We start from the raw sequence: 21,941 nt of genomic DNA on the forward strand, positions 1-21,941 counted from the left end.
CCCAACATCTCTAACATCGTCCAGGCCTATAATCTCCTTGTTGGTTGTTGTCTGTATATAGATTCACTTTTCTTCATTCCCCCCAGCCGTTGAAGCAGAGAGCTATGCTGGATATGCATTGAAAGTGAAGTATCAGTCTTTCTCCCCTATCGATGAAGCAGAGAGCTTGCTGGATATGCATTGAAAGTGAAGTATCAGGCTTATTTGGTTTGAGGTAGTAACCGCCATAAAAAGCAAGCTACTCCCCGCTTTTTTGTAAATGCAAATCCTTTTTTCCACATTTCCTCTTGCCGTTGAAGCTTAGGGCAATGTTGGAGTCACATTAACCATGTGTATGTTTATTGAATAAGGGTATTATCTCCAGGTAGTAGCCATCACTCCTCATTCACATCCTCTAGACTTTATGGATCCACAGTGTTTATCCCACGCCCCTTTGAAGTCCTTCACAGTTCTGATCTTCACCACTTCCTCCGGAAGGGCATTTCAGGCATCCACCACCCTCTCCACAAAGAAATACTTCCTGACATTGGTTCTGAGTCTTCCTCCCTGGAGTTTTAAATCGTGACCCCTGGTTCTGCTGATTTTTTTCCAACGGAAAAGGTTTGTCGTTATCTTTGGATCATTAAAACCTTTCAAGTATCTGAAAGTCTGTATCATATCACCTCTGCTCCTCCTTTCCTCCAGGGTGTACATATTTAGATTCTTCAATCTCTCCTCATAAGTCATTCGATGAAGACCATTCACCTTTTTGGTCGCCCTTCTCTGGACCTCCTCCATCCTGTCTCTGTCCCTTCGGAGATACAGTCTCCAAAACTGAGCACAGTACTCCAGGTGAAGTCTCACCAAGGACCTGTACAAGGGGATAATCACTTCCCTTTTCTTACTCGATATTCCTCTCTCTATGCAGCCCAGCATTCTTCTGGCTTTAGCTATCGCCTTGTTACATTGTTTCGCCGACTTCAGATCGTTAGACACTATCACCCCAAGGCCTCTCTCCTGCTCCGTGCACATCAGCCATTCAGCCCCCATCGAATACAGTTCTTTCGGATTTCCACACCCCATATGCATGACTCTGCACTTCTTGGCATTGAATCTCAGCTGCCATATCTTCGACCACTCTTCCAGCGTCCTTAAATCCCGTTTCATTTCTCTCTGCTCCTTCCGGCATGTCCACTCTGTTGCAGATCTTAGTGTCATCTGCAAACAGACAAACCTTACTTTCTATCTCGTCCACTATGTCGCTCGCATAGATATTGAACAGGACCGGTCCCAACACTGATCCTTGCGGCACTCTGCTTAACACCGCTCTCTCTTTAGAGTAAGTTCCATTTATCATCACACATTGTCATCTGTCCATCAACCAGTTTGCAATCCAGGCCACCACCACCTTGGCACTCACTCCTAAGCTTCTCATTTTATTCACCAGCTTCCTGTGCGGGACGTATCAAAAGCCTTGCTAAAATCCAAGCAGATAACATTGAGCGCTCTTCCTTGATCCAATTCCCTAGTCATCCAGTCAAAAAAGTCAATCAGATTTGTCTGACAGGATCTTGCCCTGGTGAATCCATGCTGCCTCTGGTCCAGCAATTCTCCCAACTGTAGATAGTTCTCTATTCATTCTTTCTTTCAGCAGCGACTCCATCACTTTTCCCACCACCGAGGTGAGGTTAACCGGCCTGTAGTTACCAGCCTCCTCTCTGCTCCCACTCTTGTGAAGCGGGACCACCACCACTCTTCTCCAATCACTCGGCATTTGGCTTTCCAAAGGGCAGATACTTTCAAATTAAGTACCTTCTGATGTGAAGCAAGAGTTAAAGTTTTTTATTGGAGAGCGATGTGGAGGAAATTTCTGAAAGATGCAACATATAGCCCTTCCATATTAACCAAATGACCCAGTTGTTGGAGGTTACTATGTACCAATGGCTTGCATAAAACGTTAAAAGTAGATTTTTAAAGTCTTGTGCTTGCAAAAACAGCCATTTACACGCATAAGTGGCCTGAGCAGGCGGGGAGAGAGAGCGTGCGAGAGAGATTCTTTATAGGACTCGGCCTAGTAAGGGGGCACTTTGATTCGGGGTGAGTTTTCAGGAGGTAGGTTGGAGTTAAGGGGGTGTTAAACACAGAGGTAACTCACTCTCTCTCTCTGATGTTCACCAGACTCCAGCACCTAACGAAAAGCAGTAGCAAAGTGGCACGCATATGTATGTGTATACAGCTCCAGACGTATGCATATAGGCTATGAAATAGCGTATATTTTTGTAAAATCTACCTTTTAGCCTCTTTTAGCAGGTTTTTCTGGAACAAACTGACATGTTGATTATGGACTCAAGATATAGTCAAAAATACACCCCTGCTTTTGAATGAGTAGCTAAATGGAGCATAAGCTTCTCCATCCATGTTGGCAAGGCTTGAAGCCCTGTTGATATCTAGAAGGAACTGGACCCTGAAAGTACTTTCAGCAGAAATATTTCATCCTAGGTTCCTGACTATGGTAGTTCCTGGGTGCAGAGGTTAAGCTTGGAGATGGTACAGAAGAGAGTCTGAAACAATTCATGCTCTTCTTTGAAGACCTCTATAGACTTGATTTCATTGCTGAAGAGATTCTCTCCAGTACAAGGTACATCAGCCAGCTTTTCCTACACATCTTTATACAGGCTATTAAAAAGGATCGCAATGCCACTCAAAAGCATTATCTGCTAACTGAGATGTTTCTTACACTCTCTTTCTTAATCCAACATTGAACAGCCTTCACCTGATCTTCTTGTAAGAAGCGATCAATGAATTCCAGTGTCCTTTCCAGAATGATGTGCAAGTGCAGAACCATGCTATGCTGGACTGGAGGAAACCATTTAAATAATGCCTCGTACCAAAATGATCCAACATCAGATACACATTCTGGAAAAGTGGAGGATGCTTCTTGGACTTTAAAGCACATTTCAGCACAAATCCAACAACTACAGATTGATGTGAAATATTCATTTAACCTGCAAATGAAGTAAGCTTTGCCATAGCCTGAAACATAAGAGGAGGACATTTTTTGGTGGACACCTACTCAGCCTATGGAGGGAAAGGGACTGAGGGAGAACAGATGAAAATTCCACTTCAGAACAAAACTGCTCTTACTAGTTATGGAACTTCCATAGAAACACAGAAACATAGAAATGATGACAGAAAAAGACCAATAGGCCCATCCAGTCTGTCCAAAAAGCTTTCAAACTTATTTTCTCATACTTATCTGTTACTACGAACACTGAGTTCAGGGCCCTTATTGGTAGCTTTTTTATTCTAATTTCCTTTCACCCCCACCATTGATGCAGAGAGCAGTGTTGGAGTTGTATCAAAGTGAAGTATAAGGCTTAATGTTTGAGGGTAATAACCGTCGTATCAAGGACGTTACCCCGATGTTTGTATACTCATGCTGCTCAGATCATTGCCTTGTTAGATGTTGGCTGGATGTAAATCCTATTTCTTCATTCCCCCTGCCGTTGAAGCAGTGAGCTGCGCTGGGTATGCCTTCAAAGTGAAATATCAGGCTTAATTTGTTAGGGGTAGTAACCGCCGCAATAAGCAAGCTATTCCCTCGCTTATTTGTTTACCCAGACTGTTCAATTCAGTCCTTTGCTGTTGTCTGAATATAAATCATCTTTTCTTCATTCCCCCTGCCGTTGAAGCAGTGAGCTGCGCTGGATATGCTTTTCAAGTGAAGTAACAGGCTTAAATTGGTCGGGGTGGTAACTGCCGCAACAAGCAAGCTACTCCCATGCTTATTTGTTTACCCAGACTGTGCAATTCAGACCTTGTTGGTTGTTGTCTGAATGTAAATCCTCTTTTCTTCATCCTCCCCCTGCCGTTGAAGCAGAGATTTATGCTGGATATACATTGAAAATGAAATATCAGGCTTAATTGGTTTGGGGTAGTAACCGCCACAACAAGCAAGCTACTCCCGAGCTTATTCATTCAGAGCTTATTCATTCAGAGCTAACCTTACCATAGCCATCAGGTTACTACCCTGAAGTTACTTAATGTGCTCAGAGCAGGTCCAAGCCCTGGGTGTGGGTGATCTGGATGTTTCCCCACTGTGCCTAGCCCAACCTGGAGTCAGCAGGTCCACTAGGGTAGGCAGAGACAAGAACCTTGAACTTACAGGTAGCAGGGGCTAGAATGGAACTAGATGCAGACCAGGCTGCAGCCATGAAACTGGAGACAGCAGGCAAGTCAAAAGCCTGGAAGTTTATTAGAGCTGCAGACCTGAAATGAGCATCAGAAAGCAAGTAAATCCTAAGGGTGGAATGATGACTGAGAATATACAAACTGCAGGCCTGGAACTAACGCATGGATCCCCCAGACTTGATCCTAGAGGGCCATAACAAAGTCAGGTTTTTCAGGATTTCTAAAATGAATATGCATGAGTTCTATTTGCATACAGTGAAAGCGTGTATGCAGATAGATCTCATGTATATTTATTGTGGCAATCCTTAAAAACTGACTAGGTTGCAGCCCTCGAGAACCAAGTTTAGGGACCCCCTTGCCTAGATTTAGAAAATAGGTGACAAAGTTGGAACAGGAACTATTAGCAAACTAGAATTAGATTCCTGGAACTGAGAAACTTGACAATAAGGCTTCAGCATGCAGGCAGTTTGATAGCAAATGGATTGGTTAGCCTTTGGTTTGCTGCAAACCTCCTCCTTTTCAGCAACAACTTTTGATTGAGTACCATCTGAACCATGAGGCTTTAGAGTGTAGCTTTAAGGGCTGACAGTCTTTTCTGCTGCTTCTGCTTGTTTCAGATTCCTGGCTGGTCTGAAGGGTAGAACTCCGGTTCTGAACTCTGGGACTGACAATGGTTTAAATCCCTGTCCCACTCCTACCCCGACAGTAATTTAGAAAGAACTGGTGAGGGTAGACCAATCCTACAGATATCCACCTTTCATGTCGATAGATGACTCTCAGAACATCAGAGTTAGTAGTTCTTGGGGAGACTTCCCTATCAATACTCAGTAGTGATATTGAACCTCAATTTTCAAATCTCAATGAAGAGCCAAAGTTGCTTGGCTTGAGAGGCTGCAGTAATCTGATCACTCAGCATGTCACATGGAGTTGTAATAGTCTATTCTTGCTTCTCCACACTATTTGCTGAGCTACTGCCTCTGCCACTTGCCTCTTGAGTTTCTCCTCAAAGATTGCTAATCCGATGGTAGATGGGACTCAGCAAGAGAGCTAACTTTCTTCAGGGGTGTCTCAAGATCTCAAAGTTGGATGTTGAGAGAATGATGCAAAAGAGATCAAAATAGAAAGTACATCAGCATCAATTAGCCCTTATCACCATTTTTCTTAAGCTCTACTATCAAGCTCTCAGAGCTCGATACTTAGCATCAGCTGAGAGAACAAAATCTGTCTCGCTCTCTGAACCTACCCACAGGCTTCAGCAGTTAAGAAGGAAGCTTTCATAGGCAGCTACGAGTCTTCAGTGGCTGGAATTGCTCCATGGTCCTTGTGCTTCTGTGGTGCTTTCATTAACAGTTCCATGTAACTGGGTCTCTTCTTTTCAAGATGAGGTATTGGTCTCATCTTGATGGCCCAGAGCAAATCCTGGAGCAGATACTGTAGAGGGAGATGATATAATGCTTACTTGGATATTTGTGGGTCATCTTGTGATGGGTATTTGAAGGAATATTGCTGTTTGTCAAGTTATAAATTCTGCCTAAAATTCTAATAAATTCCTGGAAAAAAAGCAGTCGAAAATGTATACAATTTTTTCCCAAGTATCTGCATTTTCCCCCAGAATCTCAACACATAGGTCATAGAATCAAAAAGAAATGGTGCATGTCTAGTGGGTACAGGTATAGATAGGAGAATCTCTTTGTGACATCATTCAATTTTTGCTTCAAATCTTTTTTTTTTTTAATAGAAAGCTTCAACCAGTAAGAAATTATAGTGTTACCCTTTATCGTCATCTATGTGAATCCAGATACATATGGTTTTCTGGACTAAGGAAATGCAACTTTTATATACCAACAGCCAACCATTCAAATTTCATTTTGCCAGTGAAATAAAGAAAATCTAGTTATGAAATCTGACAATTCTGTATTATTTAAAGGAAATACAGATATAAGAAGAGAATACTAAATTTAAAAACACCTGCTGTATTTCAAGATGACTGATCACTTAAAACACACACTAGAAAATGGCACTACTTGTCTAGATTCAATTGTTACTACATTGCCACGTATATTGATTTAAAACAGAAATCACAATTCACCCTTTTTTTTTTTTGCTTTCTTTTTTAAATATACTTCAACCCACTGAAGCTAACAAGAACATTCAATCTATCAATCAAAGGAAAACAAAATGAAACAGTGAGCTTACCATCCCGGTTGGACAGCAAACATACTAGACCATTAAGGCATGTGTCAGTCACTTCTGAGATGTTGGTTGCACATCGGCCTATAGCTTGGATGGTAGCTGCAGCAAATTGTTTGTCTTGGCTTTTCACATAGGTCTACAGAAAACAAATTTCTATTAGTTGATACAGTTCCCATAATCTGAACCCATAATTATTTTAAGTAAAGAACACTTTTAATTAGGAGATGCATCAGCATACTATTTAAAAAAAATGTATATATCTATTTTTCCAGCTTATATTTTCAGGAGAACAACAATATCAGAGGAGTAGGAATGGATGAGAGTTAGAGAAACAACTAATGGCACGTTGGATGCTGTAAATAAAAAAAAGTTATTTGTCAGAAAAGCAAGTTTGCTTACTGTATGTTCTCCATACACAGCAAGATGAATTAGTATTGACACATGAGTGAGGTCATCCAACAGCGAACAATATCATCTCTCTAGCTCAATAAAGTTTTACTACTGAGAATTCACATGAGTTCCCGTGCATGTCCCATCGTGAGCCCCTCAGTAGATTGTAGAGCTTAGCTTTAGCTAGAAAGTTGATGCTCCAAGTAAGTGGGAGTAGTAAGCATGGCTAATTCATCCTGCTGTCTCAGAAGAACCCTGCTTATTAGTAAGTAAATATTTTCTCCACTGACAAGCAGGGCTGAATTAGCCATGAAATGTAGGAAGTCCGAAGCTGAGGGCTGAAAGCAGAACACTTACTGAAAAAACAACCCAGACCCCTCCCATGGACTACTGGGTAAACAAGCTGCTAAAAACTCTTGCCCGTATATGTCATTTCAGGAGAGACTGTCCAGATAGTAATGGGATGCGACCTGATGGCCAAGTTGCATCTTTGCAGATGTTTTCAATGGACACTTCTCTAAGGTGAGCTACTGAGGTAGCAATGACTCTTACAGCATATGATTTTACAGAAACATAGCCTATATTCACTATGGATCTTTAGAAAAGATATGTAAACAGAAAGCAAGGCTCTGCTTCATATTATTCTTGCTAACAGTACATTAGAAATTAATGGCAGATAGGTAACTGCTTTTCATAGATCAGATGGGTGGTGAGGTGTCACCCGTCAATTGTAAATTCCTCCTCCGGTTCCCAGGAGGTTCCCCTAGCGGGACTCGAACCCACAGCCTCCAGCTGGCTGGGAAACTGAAGCTCTCCAGGTGAATTACCAGCTCCAGCCAGCTACCACTGAGCTTGGCTTCCCACCTGAGTCTCAGCCTTTATATTATAGTCCTCTTCTCTGTATCAAACAAGTCCCGGCAAAACAAAAAAGAATGTCCCAAAACAAGCCAACAAGGAATTTAAGTCCGGCCCTGCTGGCTTCTCTGCCACCTCCCTCATATCTCTGAGCCTCTACAACTTTTCCCAGAGATAACTCCACCCACTTGGCAGTTTTAGAAATAGTTCATCAGCAAAAACAATTCAAAACAAATGGAGGTCTCTGGATTCCCAGGCTCACCTCTTCTGGCACCAAGGTTGCAGTCCTTCCCTCCTTTCAGTCTCCCCTGCGTGTGCAGTTTCCTGGAAACAGAGTCCTTCCAAACACAGGTAATCACAGCCCGGGATCCAACCTTTTCCGTCCCCAGAAGGAGACGGACTGCTCTGGCTGAGGCTCGATTTTATAGGGAGGAAGCTCCTCCCCTAGTGGCCAGGGATTGGTTCCTGGGTCTCCACCCTCTTTCTCCCACACCTGTGTCTCTTGTCTCTACTACTGGGGGAAGGAACCAATGTGACTCCTTAATTATTTGTCTCCTGGATTCCTTCCCTGGGGCTTTTAGTTCCTGGGGTTTCCAGATTCCTGGGGTTTTAACCATCCTCCCCGGGCCGGCATATAGACCCCGTCACATGAGGATTAGTAATTAATCTGTACCTGATAATGATGGTGGCTCCTCCAAAGTTTCTCTGTCTTGTTTTATGTCTTATACCTTTTCGGCAGCATGTTTAATAGTCTAGGGTGATGATATCCTAATTAATTATGGGTCATGTTATATAGACTCTGTACAGTCACAAAGGTTTCCACCCAGGATGTGGTTTTGGCTTTGAAAAGAGATTTGTCTCCTGTTTTGGGAAAACAAGAATGTGGCCTTGCAATATATGCCACACACAGGAGCTGCAGTTATTTGCAGAAATAGCTGAGAACTATGTTCATCTTGACTTTTCATACTAGCATCAGCACCTCACAGAAGTTAGCACAAGTTTTCTTCAGTCTGTAGAATTAGACCTGGAATTTTTAATGCCTTGTGATTAGAGAATTTCGTAGTCAGTTTTTATTTTATTTTTCCTGGGAATTTATCAGTGTTTACTATAAATGAACAAAAAAGAGAGAAACAGAAGGAAAACATAACTCAGGAAAAATAAAATAACTGAATGCAAAGATCTCTGCTTGTATTACATGCAGAGTTCTGAAGGAACTAAAAAATGAAATTTCAGACCTATTAGTAAATATTTGTAAACTGTCATTAAAATCATCCATTGTACCTGAAGACTGGAGGATAGCTAATGTAACCCCCCTATTTAAAAAGGGATCCAGGGGTGATCCGGGAAAGTACAGACCGGTTAGCCTGACTTCAGTGCCAGGAAAAATAGTGGAAAGTATTCTAAACATCAAAATCACAGAACATATAGAAAGACATGGTTTAATGGAACAAAGTCAGCATGGCTTTACCCAAGGCAAGTCTTGCCTCACAAATCTGCTTCACTTTTTTGAAGGAGTTAATAAACATGTGGATAAAGGTGAACCTGAGATGTAGTGTACTTGGATTTTCAGAAGGCATTTGACAAAGTTCCTCATGAGAGGCTTCTAGGAAAAATAAAAAGTCATGGGATAGGTGGTGATGTCCTTTCTTGGATTACAAACTGGCTAAAAGACAAGAAACAGAGAGTAGGATTAAATGGACAATTTTCTCAGTGGAAGTGTATGGGCAGTGGAGTGCCTCAGGGATCTGTATTGGGACCCTTACTTTTCAATATATTTATAAATGATCTGGAAAGAAATACAGCGAGTGAGGTAATCAAATTTGCAGATGATACAAAATTGTTCAGAGTAGTTAAATCACAAGCAGATTGTGATAAATTTCAGGAGGACCTTGTGAGGCTGTAAAATTGGGCATCAAAATGGCAGATGAAATTTAATGTGGACAAGTGCAAGGTGATGCATATAGGGAAAAATAACCCATGCTATAGTTACACAATGTTACGTTCCATATTACGTGCTACCACCCAAGAAAGAGATCTAGGTGTCATAGTGGATAACACATTGAAATAGTCTGTTCAGTGTGCTGCGGCAGTCAAAAAAGCAAACAGAATGTTGGGAATTATTAGAAAGGGAATGGTGAATAAAACGGAACATGTCATAATGCCTCTGTATCGCTCCATGGTGAGACCGCACCTTGAATACTGTGTACAATTCTGGTCGCCGCATCTCAAAAAAGATATAATTGCGATGGAGAAGGTACAGAGAAGGGCAACCAAAATGATAAAGGGAATGGAACAGCTCCCCTATGAGGAAAGACTAAAGAGGTTAGGACTTTTCTGCTTGGAGAAGAGACGGCTGAGGGGGAATATGATAGAGGTGTTTAAAATCATGAGAGGTCTAGAATGGGTAGATGTGAATCTGTTATTTACTCTTTTGGATAATAGAAAGACTAGGGGGCACTCTATGAAGTTAGCATGTGGCACATTTAAAACTAATCGGAGAAAGTTCTTTTTCACTCAACGCACAATTAAACTCTGGAATTTGTTGCCAGAGGATGAGGTTAGTGCAGTTAGTATAGCTGTGTTTAAAAAAGGATTGGATAAGTTGTTGGTGAAGTCCATTACCTGCTATTAAGTTGACTTAGATAATAACCAGCGCTATTACTAGCAATGGTAACATGGAATAGACTTAGTTTTTGGGTACTTGCCAGGTTCTTATGGCCTGGATTGGCCACTGTTGGGCATGTTCTTATATTCTTATCACTGAGCTTTGCAAATCACAACGGATTGACAACCGGCAAGGTAAGAGAATCACACTTGCCTGCTCAAGCTGGAGCAATGAGGGAAAGATGCTCCCAGTCTTTGAATAACTTCTGCACCATCCTTACCCCCACTGGAATCGGAGGAAAAACATACAGCAGACCTACATCCCACTTGAGTAGAAAAGCATCTAAAACAGATTTGAACTTATAAGAATGAAGAAAAATCTGTCAACTTTCTGGTTGTCCTAGGACATGGACAGGTTGATTGACAGGTGGCTCCAAAGATTGAATAGCCTGTCTGTCACACTCTGGGGTCCATGGACTGCTTATGGTGGCAAAACTCTGCTAAGGTGATATGCTAGCATTTGGTGATTTCGGGAATGTAAGATGCTTGGAAAAAAGCTCTGACTGCGAACCCATTACCAAATTCTCAGAGCTTCCTAGCAGAGGGTCCAAAAATGCCCTTATATGCAAGTATGTGGGCCATGCATGAGTGACACAGATTTTAAAAACCATAATTTACATGTGTGTATGTGCATACACAAGCAAAAATTAAGGAAGTGGAAAAGGGGCGGGGAATAGGTGTCCCAGGGCTAACTGTGGTGCACGTTATCTCCGTATTTAAAACTGGAGGCTGCAGTGCGTGGCAGCTTGTTAGCCGCATAACTCAACTGTTGCTCCTGAAGAGAAGCCATTCCACAGATCTCGCATTTTAGTGTTTCATGACAGGGTGAGGGTCCAAGTCAAATGGAGAGCATGCAGGATGAAGAACTAGAGGGGTCTGGATGTCCTCGAGATTGCCTGAGCAAACCGGACTAACTGAAAAAATTGGGAAAGTCCCTCGCATGAGCATGTTTTAAAATCCACTTAAATCCATACATTAAAAGCCGCTTAAGTCCTATGGAAGATACATGAAGTAGGTTTGCTTGAGTAACCTCTTATAATTAGGAGCAAAGTTATGTATGGTAGGTATATTTAAAATTATACATGCGCAAGTGCATGCATGATTTAAAGTTCCAGCATATCTCCATCCGCACACCAACATGTGCTTGTATGGGTGCATTCACTCATTTTAAAATTAGCCTGACAGGGCATGGAAGCCTCACTGGAGAACTCTCATACTGAGGTGTGTCTTGGTGACCACATACACCTCTGCCACCATAGGTCTATGGATCACCAGGATTGATTAGGCCAGGACTTGATACTGCTGAAGTCCGTCCTGAATAGTCTTCAAAGACAAAATCACCAAATCTGACAAAAGGAATGTTTTTTCCTCCAATGAATCTACCCATGCTCCAATGAACTTAATTCTCTGGGTAGGAGCAAGGTTTGAACTGTCAAAGTTAATTACGAACCCTAGCGACTAAACGAATTGGATCATCTTCTACAGGGAGTCCAACATCCCCTTTTGGTAAGTCCTTTCACCAGTTAGTCATCCAGATAAGGGATGATACAAATCACCTGGCAATGAAGTTGAACCGCCATTACTTATAGGCTCATTACGTTTATGTCCACATATCAAACAAGTAGTACAAAATTCTCCCAAAGCTTCATCTTTTGCAAAATTTGAAGCCTTTTCTCTACATGGCTAACTTGAGAACTGTAATCCAAGCACTTATAATTTCACCTATGGATTATTGTAATTCTTTATAGCTGGGTCTACCATACTCTACCCTACTGCATTGCAGCTGATTCAGAGCAGAGCTGCCTTTCTCATTAGAAGAGCTCCAATCAGAGAACATATCACTCCTTTGTTAATTAATCTGCATTTTTTGTCTATCAAGTGGAGAATTGAGTTAAAGTATTAACCTTGATATTTAAAGCCATTAATAGACTTGAACGTCCAGATTTCAATACTGTATTAAAAATCAGTCGTCCTAGGACTCTCCGCTCTTTTCAGAATCTTCTAGATATTCTCTCCCCGAAAGTGATCCAGCTAGCTGAGTCACGTGAATGTCAGTTTAGTGTTGCTGGTTCCTCCTGTGAAATGTCCTTCCAAAAGAACTTAAGAATTAATCTTCATTAATCCATTTTAGAAAGCATTTAAAAGCCCATTTATTCAAGCAGGCATTTAATCATTAACTATTTTATGTACCTAGATCAACTTATGGCTGATCTCGAATACCTAAGTGTACAAAGGGGGCTTTCAGTCAGTTGTAATTTGCAATCAATGAACTGCAGCACAATTATTAAGCTGAATAACTTTTTTTTTTTTTTTTTTTTTTAAAGACATTTCAGCAACAGCAGTGGGGACAGCACCTGTCGCTCCCAAAGACCATGGCAAGGGGTTCTATTCCTGCTGTTGCCTTATCTTCAAGAAGTCAAGGGCACTGAAACTTATACTGGATTTATGAAAACTGAATAAAAGCCTATTAGAAGATCAAAATGAACTCACTCTTCACCATCCTGCCCTTTGTACAAACAGGAGACTGGACATGCTTCTTAGATTTGAAAGATAAGTATGCTCACAAACTAATCCAGACTCAATTGAAATACCATCACATCCAGAAAGTCTGGTAGGTAAAGCCCTGTATTTCTCTTAAAAACACACAGGGAATTTAAGACAATAACTAGTACATGTGCATATGTATCTTTCAGATACAAAAAGCACATCCAGACTCCCATATGCATGAAAGGCAGGATGGTGTAGAGTGACTTCATTTTGAACTTTTAACAGGCTCTTGTCCAGTCTTTGTAAATCCAGGATAAGTCTCAGTGCCCTTGACTTCTTAGAGATAAGGCAATAGCAGGAGTAGAACCCCTTCCCAAGGACTTTGGGAGCAACAAGTTCTGTTACCCACTGGCTGAAAAGCAAATCCACCTTGAGATTGAGTTGAGAAAAGTGAGATGGATCTGGACTGAAGGCTAAACATTGATGCAGCACAGGAAGTCAAAAGTGAAATAACCAGACTCCACAATTTTAAGCATTCAATAAGCCTTTCATGATCTTCTGCAACTCTTTGAACAGGTAGATCCCTCCTCCAATTGAAATGGTCAGTCTGAGAGTCAAGTCTCATCAAAAGCTCAGTCCAGTCTTAAAGCTGGGCCTGTTGTGGCACCTTAGGTTGACATCTCATATAGATGTCCACGTGCTAGGAGCTTCTGTTGCAGAAGTTCAGATAGGGGTACGACACTGCTAGAATTGGAAGGAGGGGCATCTCTGGAAAAAGAAACGCTTCTAAGCAAAGTAAGTACATCTAAAGGAAGTAGGCTCCTTAGCTCCTACTGATAAGGACTGACTTGCCACACACTGCTCCTTAATCAGGGCAAGAGTTTCTCTGACCTTATCTCCAAAGAGAAAGTTACCTGAATACAGGACATTGGCTAACTTGTCATGAACACTCTCATACAAAGTGCTGGCTCACAATGAAGCCATCTGGAGTGCTCCAATTGCTGCCACATAATATTTTGCTGCAGTACTGAATGATTCATACACTGACTGGAGATGGTAGTCGCATCCTTTTGTATCCAGAAGTACCTACCAATAGTCTTCCTGCTCCCTGCTGAGACTCTCTACCAGAGACTTGCTTATCGTTGTTGTGTACCCTGTACAGTTTATGGGTTGCAATGCAGACACTGAACATCAAGCTCTAGTAGAGTTTCTTCCCCAAGTTATCCAACAGCCTAGGATCTTTACCAGCTGAATGGGGCAGGGGGAGAGGTGTTGGAAACAAATTGGAAACTTTAGCGATTTGTAAAGCGCTATTTGTCAAGAAAGGCAAAAAAGAAAATTCTAAACTAAATGCCAATTCAACAACCACAGATTGGTGCGGAGTTGAACCACCCCAAACATACAGGCCGATACAGTACAGTATGCTCCGCACATTTTACTTTCAGAAATTAGCGCCTACCCAAAGGTAGGCGTTAATTTCTGCCGGCACCGGGAAAGTGCACAGAAAAGCAGTAAAAACTGCTTTTCTGTGCACCCTCCGACTTCATATCATGGCAATATTAAGTCGGAGGTCCCAAAAGTTAAAAATAATTTAAAAAAAAAAAGAAAAATTAAAAAAAAAAAAAAAAAAAAAAAATCGGCCCATGGCTTGAAAACTGGACGCTCAAATTTGCTTGCGTCCGGTTTCCGAACCCGTGGCTGTCAGCGGGTTTGAGAACCGACGCCGGCAAAATTGAGCGTCGGCTGTCAAACTCGCTGACAGCCACCGCTCCTGTCAAAAAAGAGGCGCTAGGGACGCGCTAGTGTCCCTAGCACCTCTTTTTACCGCAGGTCCTAATTTGAATATTTATTTTTCCTGAATCGCCCACTCTCCCGTGATTTTTACTGTATCGGCCTGTTAGGAAATTGTTAAAATCTGTACTTAAGGTCCAATTTCCTTGCTACAGGAGGAAAGAAGGCCAGATTGGAGAAATTACTTACCTGATAATTTAATTTTCCTTACTGTAGACAGATGGACTCAGGACCAGTAGTTTATGCTCTCCTGCCAGCAGATGGAGACGGAGCAAGCTGACGTCACAGTATACATAGCCCTGCAGTGACCTCAGCCTGTCAGTATTCCCTTCAAAAGCAACTGTGGACAGACTAGCAAAAATTTGATTAAAAAACATGATTAAAAACAGGTAATCAGAACTATACTCAACCAACAATAAACACTGAACTCACGTAATATTCAAGGAACCCCAAGCTGGAGACTGAATGAACGCTTACCAGTAATTTCTTGAGACCTAGAGCATCACAGGAGGATTGACGACACACATGCAGCAGCCGAGGGCAGGAAGCTGAGTCCATCTATCTACACTAAAGTAAACAAAATTATCAAGTAAGTAATTTCTCCATTTCCTAGCGTGTAGACAGATGTACTCAGGACCTGTGGGATCTATCAAAGCGACTCCCCAACAGAGTGGGAGGCTGCCCGCGATCCAGTCAACACAGCATGTGCAAAGGCTGCATCCTACCAGGCCTGCACATCCAGATGATAAAACCTGGAAAAAGTGTGTAAGAAGGACCACATCGCAGCTCAGCAGATATCGATGACAGACAACAGACTACCTCCATCCATGACGCTGCCTGAGCCCTAGTGGAATGGGCCCCAAACTGATTAGGCAACGGCGTTCCAATATCCTCATATGCAGCCATGACAACCTCCTTAATCCAAGGAGCTACAGTAGCTCACGAAGCCAGAACATGCTACTTACTCCTGCCACTGAGAACAGACAGGCAATCCATCTTTTGAAAAGACTCAGAGACCTCCAGATACCGCACGTCAAGAAACTTAACATTCAAGGAACGCAAAAGGCTAAACTCCTAAGCATCCCTGATCTTATTCAGGGACAGCAAGGACATGGAGTGATTCAAATGAAAGCCCAAGACATGCAGAACATATAGCCACCAGGAAGAAAGTCTTCAAGGTCAATAACTGTAAGGAAAGGCTAAGTAGTGGTCGGAACGTAGGACCCGCCAAAACGTCCAGCACCAAATTAAGACTCCACAATGGAGGCCTAAGATGCTTTACTCCCTTCAAAAAAAACAGGCCACATCAGGATGAAATAAACACCAATCACCAGGCCTCTGAAACAGGCAACAGTCACAACCTGCACCCTCAAGGAATTAAGGGTCAAGCCTTTATTCAATCCATCCTGCAAAAAATCCAGAAACAGAGATTATAACTGAACGAGGAAGAACACCCCACTCCTCACACCCGGCCTAAAAACTCTCCAAGCCCGCACTTAAGCCAAGGAAGTGGAGAACTCATGAGCGCAGAGTAAAGTGGCAATCATCGCAGAGGAATAACCACGCTTAAACAGTAGAGTCCTCTTCAAGGGCCAAACTAAGACAGAATAGAGTCAGATCCTCATGAAGAACCGGTCCCTGCTGTAGCAGATTCATGTGCACTGGAAGACGAAGTGGGGCCTCCATCAGCAGTCGTCGCAAATCCACATACCACAGACACCTGGGCCAGTCCAATGCCATGAGTACTAGTCCCCTGTGGCCTTTGATCTTCAAATTATCTTGCCCAGTAATGTCCATGGAGGAAAGACATAAAGCAATCTGCTTTCGGCCAGACCTGCACAAGTGCGTCTATTCCCAGGGAAAAAGGATTTTTCTTGCAACTACAGAATCAAGGAACCTTCACATTTCAAGAAGATGCCAGCAGGTCTAGGAAAAGAATCCCCCAGTAATCCACAATCAGCTAAAACACATCAGCTGGCAACACCCACTCTCCTGGGTCCAGACTCTCCCTGCTGTGAAAGTCCACTCTTACATTGTCTTTTCCTGCAAAGTGAGAGGCCGAGACCATCTGCAGATGGCCTTCCACCCATTCCATCAGCTGGTCTATTTCCTGCCACACTTGCTGACTCTTGGTTCCTCCCTGGCGATTGATATAGACCACCATTATCGTGTTGTCAGACATCATAAGAATCGATTGATTCTGTAGCCTGTTGCTGAACTGCAAGTATGTCAGCCGTACCACCCGGGCCTCCAAGCAATTGATGTTCCAGCAGGTTTCTTCGGCATTCCAGCACCCCTGGGACGTTAACTCCTGACAGCAAGCCCCCAACCATGGAGACTCACATCTGTTGGGAGTACCAACCAGACTGGAGAAGACAAGGGAACTCCCTTTCTCAGATGATCCTCCACAACCACCAATGGAAGCAGGAGCAGATTTCCATTGGCAAGTGGAGCCAAACTGCATAATCCTGAGACTATGGGTTCCAAAAAGATAGAGATCGTTGAAGAGGACACATATGTGTCCTTGCCCACGGCACCACTTCCAGGGTAACTGCCAGAGTACCGGTAGGTAAGACCACACCATCGGGTGTATGCTGTTCATCAACTGATGCACTCGACACATCAATCTCTGGATCTGAACTTCGGTAGGAAAACTCCTGTCCCATGTTGAACCGGACCCAAAGATACTCCAACTGGGATGGTTGAAGATTGCTCTTGGTCAGCTTTACCACCCAACCGAGCTCCTGCAATAAGGAGATCACTTTGTATGTCACCAGGCGACTCTCTTCCTGAGACTTGGCTCAAATCAGCCAGTCTTTCAAATACGGGTGCATCAGAATTCCTTCTTTACGCAAGGCCCCCCATTACTACCATCATAATCTTGGAAAATATTCTGGGAGCACTGGCTAGAATAAAACATAGCGCCCAAAACCGTTAATGGCACTGAACACCGCAAAGCGTAGAAAGCATTGGTGTTCCAATCGGATGGGAATATGAAGGTAAGCCTCTGATAAATCCAAGGAGATCAGTAATTCCCCAGTCTGCACTGCCATTATCATAGATCATAAGGCTTCCATTCAAAAATGAGTCACCTTCAAGTGATATTTGACCCGCTTCGGATCCAGGATGGGACAAAAGAAGCCCTCCTTATTGGGAACAAAATAAATGGAATATCGCCCCATACTTTCTTTAGATATGGGCACCAGAACCACAGCCCTCAGTCTGAATAGCCTTTGAAGCGTGAACTCCACTGCCTACTTCTTCTGCACGGAGTGGCAAGGGGACACCAAGAACATGTCCTGAGGAATACTACTAAATAATTCCAGTGCATACCCTTCGCATATCACTTCCAGGACCCACTGGTCTGTCATGATCTCAACCCACCTACAATAAAAGAGAGATGTCCCCCTATTTTCTGTTCTGGATGGTGGGTTGGCAAACCTTCATTGGGCAGCTCAGGAAGGTCCACCCCCCGAGCCTGCTTCTCTCTTGGGCTGTCAAGGACGAAAGGACTGAGACCTTTCAAATGGCCAAGTTTGCTGAAAGGTCATCCTTCTGAGGGAGAAAACCGCCTGGAACTCCGGAAATGACCACTCATACCAAAAGGGTGCTGTAACTGTTTCTTATCTTCCAGCAACCGAGGTAACAGAAATTCATCCCACTTACTGGCCAGTTTCTTCAACTCGTTCCTAAACAAGAGCAAGCCTTTAAAGGACAGCTTGGGTAAGACTGGCTTTGGAAGCTGCATCAGCTGACCAATTTCACAAGCAGAGTTGACTCCTGGCTGCTATCACTGAAGCCTCTCCTCTGGCCTAGGTCCGGACCAAATTACAGCCTGCATCTCCTAAAAAGGCAGCAGCAGATTCCATAACCGCTCTAGAATTCCCTCCAGACTCATTAAGCTCCTAAGAGAGAAGCAGAAAAGATGTCACCACTTGGGTACACAACAGGAGGCAATCTGTAAACTATTCACCACCACTTCAAATGCTCGCTTAAGAATAGCCTCAATCCTTCCATCATGAACATCCTTCCAAGGCCACTCATCCCTCTACAGGGATAATCGCCTGCTTAGAAATGGCACATACCAGAGGATCTACTTCAGGAAAACGCAAACGCTCTCTCGCAGCTGGATCTAGGGGGTACACGCCTTCCAATGTCAGACTCCCTGTAAAATTTACCTCTGGGGCATCCCATTCCAGATCAATCAATTCCTGAATAGCATCCACAGGACAAAAACAAGAGGCTTTATGCAAGGAAACCAAAAGGGGATTCTTCATCGGCTCTGACAAAGCGTCCAAACCAAGAACCCCCAGCTATTTCATGGTCTGGGGGTCATCTGGTTGCATAAACGACATCTCGAACGTCGTGTAATGCCCCCAGGCAAAGGATGCACACCGCGTGCGGATCCGTGAGGGACATAGTCCAAGGGCACTAGGGGCACCAACAAAAACCAGACACTATGATGAAGAAATAGCCGGTGAGCGGTCAATGACCAGTGAACACTAAAGGTCACCACTACTGAAAACTGACTGCACAGAAGGCGAAACTTACCGCTCCACCAGTTAACTAAAGCCGGGAAGAATGGAGAGGGATCCAGCATAGGAAAAAAAAAATTTCCCAAAAAAGAGCACAAGCTCCACAACCACGAGTGACAGCTCCGCGGAAAAGAAGAGACTGAAAAGGGACCCCATGTGGACACATGGATGGTGGCATGCAGGGTATGTTCCGTGTGCCAGTCAAAATTTCTAGAAAATATGATATAAGTTTTCTATGCTGGGCTCAATCAGATGATGTCACCCTTATGTGAGGACTACCATCCTGCTTGTCCTAGAAGAAAAACACATTGCATTTACAAAAGCCTCGAAGCAACTGGCGGTGGCCTTTTTGGAGCTAGACATCTTGAGATATTCAGGTTTTTCCCTTTTCCTATTTGGTATAGCATTGATAAGTGCTGTTGAGAGGCTGCTAAGGCAGCAAGGCAGTTTTCAGAACAAGTTAGTTGAAGCAAAAACTTTAGAAAGTTGAAAAAAGACAAAAGAGAGAGAGAGAGGGTACATATCCATGCAGAAGCTTGGACAATAAAAGACTGAGGGCTGATGAGGTAAGTGCATGCACGGGAACTCCCACTTTTACTCAGTAATAAAACTTTACTGAGCTAAAGAGATCCATCTGTTCAGTATTATCAGATGACATCACCCAGTGTTATGGCTCATTCAGACCTGCTTGAAACAGAGCAACTCTAAGATCTCTCAATGAAAATTCTGTCTTGCCCAAAAATATTAAGAACGTAAATCTTCTCCTTTTGAGAATAGTCGGGGCCGAGTCGCGGCATGCGGGGAGGGCCCCCCCTTTAACATGGCGCTTGCCGAGGGGAGGGCCCCCCCCTCCGCTTGTCTTCCTTCCACCCCCCTCCCTGACGGCGCTTACCTGCAGGGACCGGGAGGCCGCGCGGCGGCGCGGGGGCGCCACGGGACGGGTGGAGGGGCGCGAGCACGGCGCAGCAAGGCCGCCGCATCGGCCGGCCGGGGACGGGGGAGGAGCGTGATGACGCGCACGGCACGGCGAGGCCGCCGCGTCATCACGCTGGTGACATCAGCCTCGCGAATATCGCGAGGCTGAGGCCCCCTTTAAGCGGCAGCGAGCGCTGAGCCCGGTCTTTTTACCGGGACAGCGCTCGCAACCTTCCCCACCCACCCACCCAGACTAGCAGGAAGGAAGGGGACAAAGGGGAGGGTCGGGAAGCATAGGGAGCAGTAGGGGCAAGGTGGAGGTTATAAAATGTGGTATATGTTTGACATTAGTCGCAGCTGGTGGCGGGGGTACCCGAGCCGGAAGGTGGAGAGGGACTTCGAGGACAAGGTCGGGGCGGACCGGAAGTCCTCAGGAAAGAAAGGGGCGTGTGTTGGGCGTGGGCAGCCCGGAGGAATGGCCCCCTGGCTATGGCACGGCGGGGGGCCGAAAGATGGTGGCGGACTGGCTTAACACGGCAGACGCCTATTTGGAAGCCCGGATTACAGGATCGGTGAACACTGACGGCTCGGGTGCCGGAAATTATAATATGTTAATTTGTGTTAATGAAATTAATAAATGCTGCAGCCTTGTTTTCACCAAAACGGAGTTTGTGTAATATGTTGGGTGTCCGGTAAAACGGACGGGGGAGGCGGGGGGGACAGACACGGAAGTGCAAGCTGCCCATGTTAGTACTATTTTGTAAGTAGTTCTCTCATCATCCACTGTCAATAAGATCCATACTGAATGTACTCTGCAGTAACAACCATGCAAGACAGCAGAACAGAAAATATGATCACAGAGAAAAGATACTCATCAGTATTTTCTTTCAGAAAATAGGTTAGATATGGTGCTCACCTTCTGTTTGATATGGAAGATATCTATGCTTAAGATTTGACCTGCATTCAACTGTACTTTTGAAAGCATAATAGCTTATATATCTGAAGTACATATACATAGAGTAGAAGACACCTACAAATATATTATTTAGTCAAAAGATTCCTCAAACCTAGGCACAGTAATTTTACACATACTTATGAATTGGAGAAACAAATGTCATCCCTTTGACTAGCTATATGGAGTAAATCAGTTTAAAACCTAGATTTAGACTATGTAGATCAACAAAAGTTTCTGGTCTCCTAAAGCTTCACCATTTGTGTGTATTAAATGAGTACTAATAGTCCATAGTAGCATTCACAAAATAAATTACTATAACATCAAATAATTTATTTATTTTGGCTATCTATATACCGTCATTCCAGAATAAGATCACAACGGTTTACAAAATCATTGTTCATATTCTTGTTTAACAATCACATTCTGTGCCAGCATTCATAACCTAGATCAAAACCACAGCAGATACCGGTATATGTTCTTATTCATGTTCATACATATTCTTGGTCAGCATGGCAGTGGATTTATAGACTTCATATTCGTACATTTTCAAAGTTTGTATTACAGCAAATACAGATTCTAATTCTTGTAAAAAGCTTAATTATGTTAAAGGAATCTCCTCTTTGGAGATAAGGTTGCAATACCTTTTGATATCCTTCCTGACTTGCTCTCTGGAGAGAAACAGATCATGTCAGGGGCAGTGGCGTAGCCAGAATTGATTTTTTGGGTGGGCACAAGGTTAACATGGGTGGGCTGTAGGCATGCTGGTCTACTAGTTGCTTTTTTACTGATAAATAATGCCATATACTGCACCCTAGAATGGCTTTCTAAGTAATTTGCAACAGCCATTATGCATCATGTATGAAACTTTAAAATAATTTACTTCAATTATTTCTAGCACTTACCAGCATTAAAAATTCCTTATTAATCAGAATGTATTTTATATTTACTGCAGTTTATAAATGCACAAGTATAGACAACAATCAGAT

General features: G+C 43.3%; 1 protein-coding gene across 1 annotated transcript in view; it reads right to left on the reverse strand.

Moving 5' to 3' along the window:
- AP3B1 (adaptor related protein complex 3 subunit beta 1) overlaps positions 1-21,941 on the reverse strand; it is a 1,093,919-nt gene that overhangs the window by 676,709 nt on the left and 395,269 nt on the right. The window contains 1 exon segment of the mRNA XM_029575420.1: positions 6,367-6,499. Within this exon segment, the coding sequence (XP_029431280.1) occupies positions 6,367-6,499 (133 nt within the window).

This window comes from Rhinatrema bivittatum, chromosome 1 (assembly GCF_901001135.1).
Source record: "Rhinatrema bivittatum chromosome 1, aRhiBiv1.1, whole genome shotgun sequence".
NCBI classification, from domain to species: domain Eukaryota; kingdom Metazoa; phylum Chordata; class Amphibia; order Gymnophiona; family Rhinatrematidae; genus Rhinatrema; species Rhinatrema bivittatum.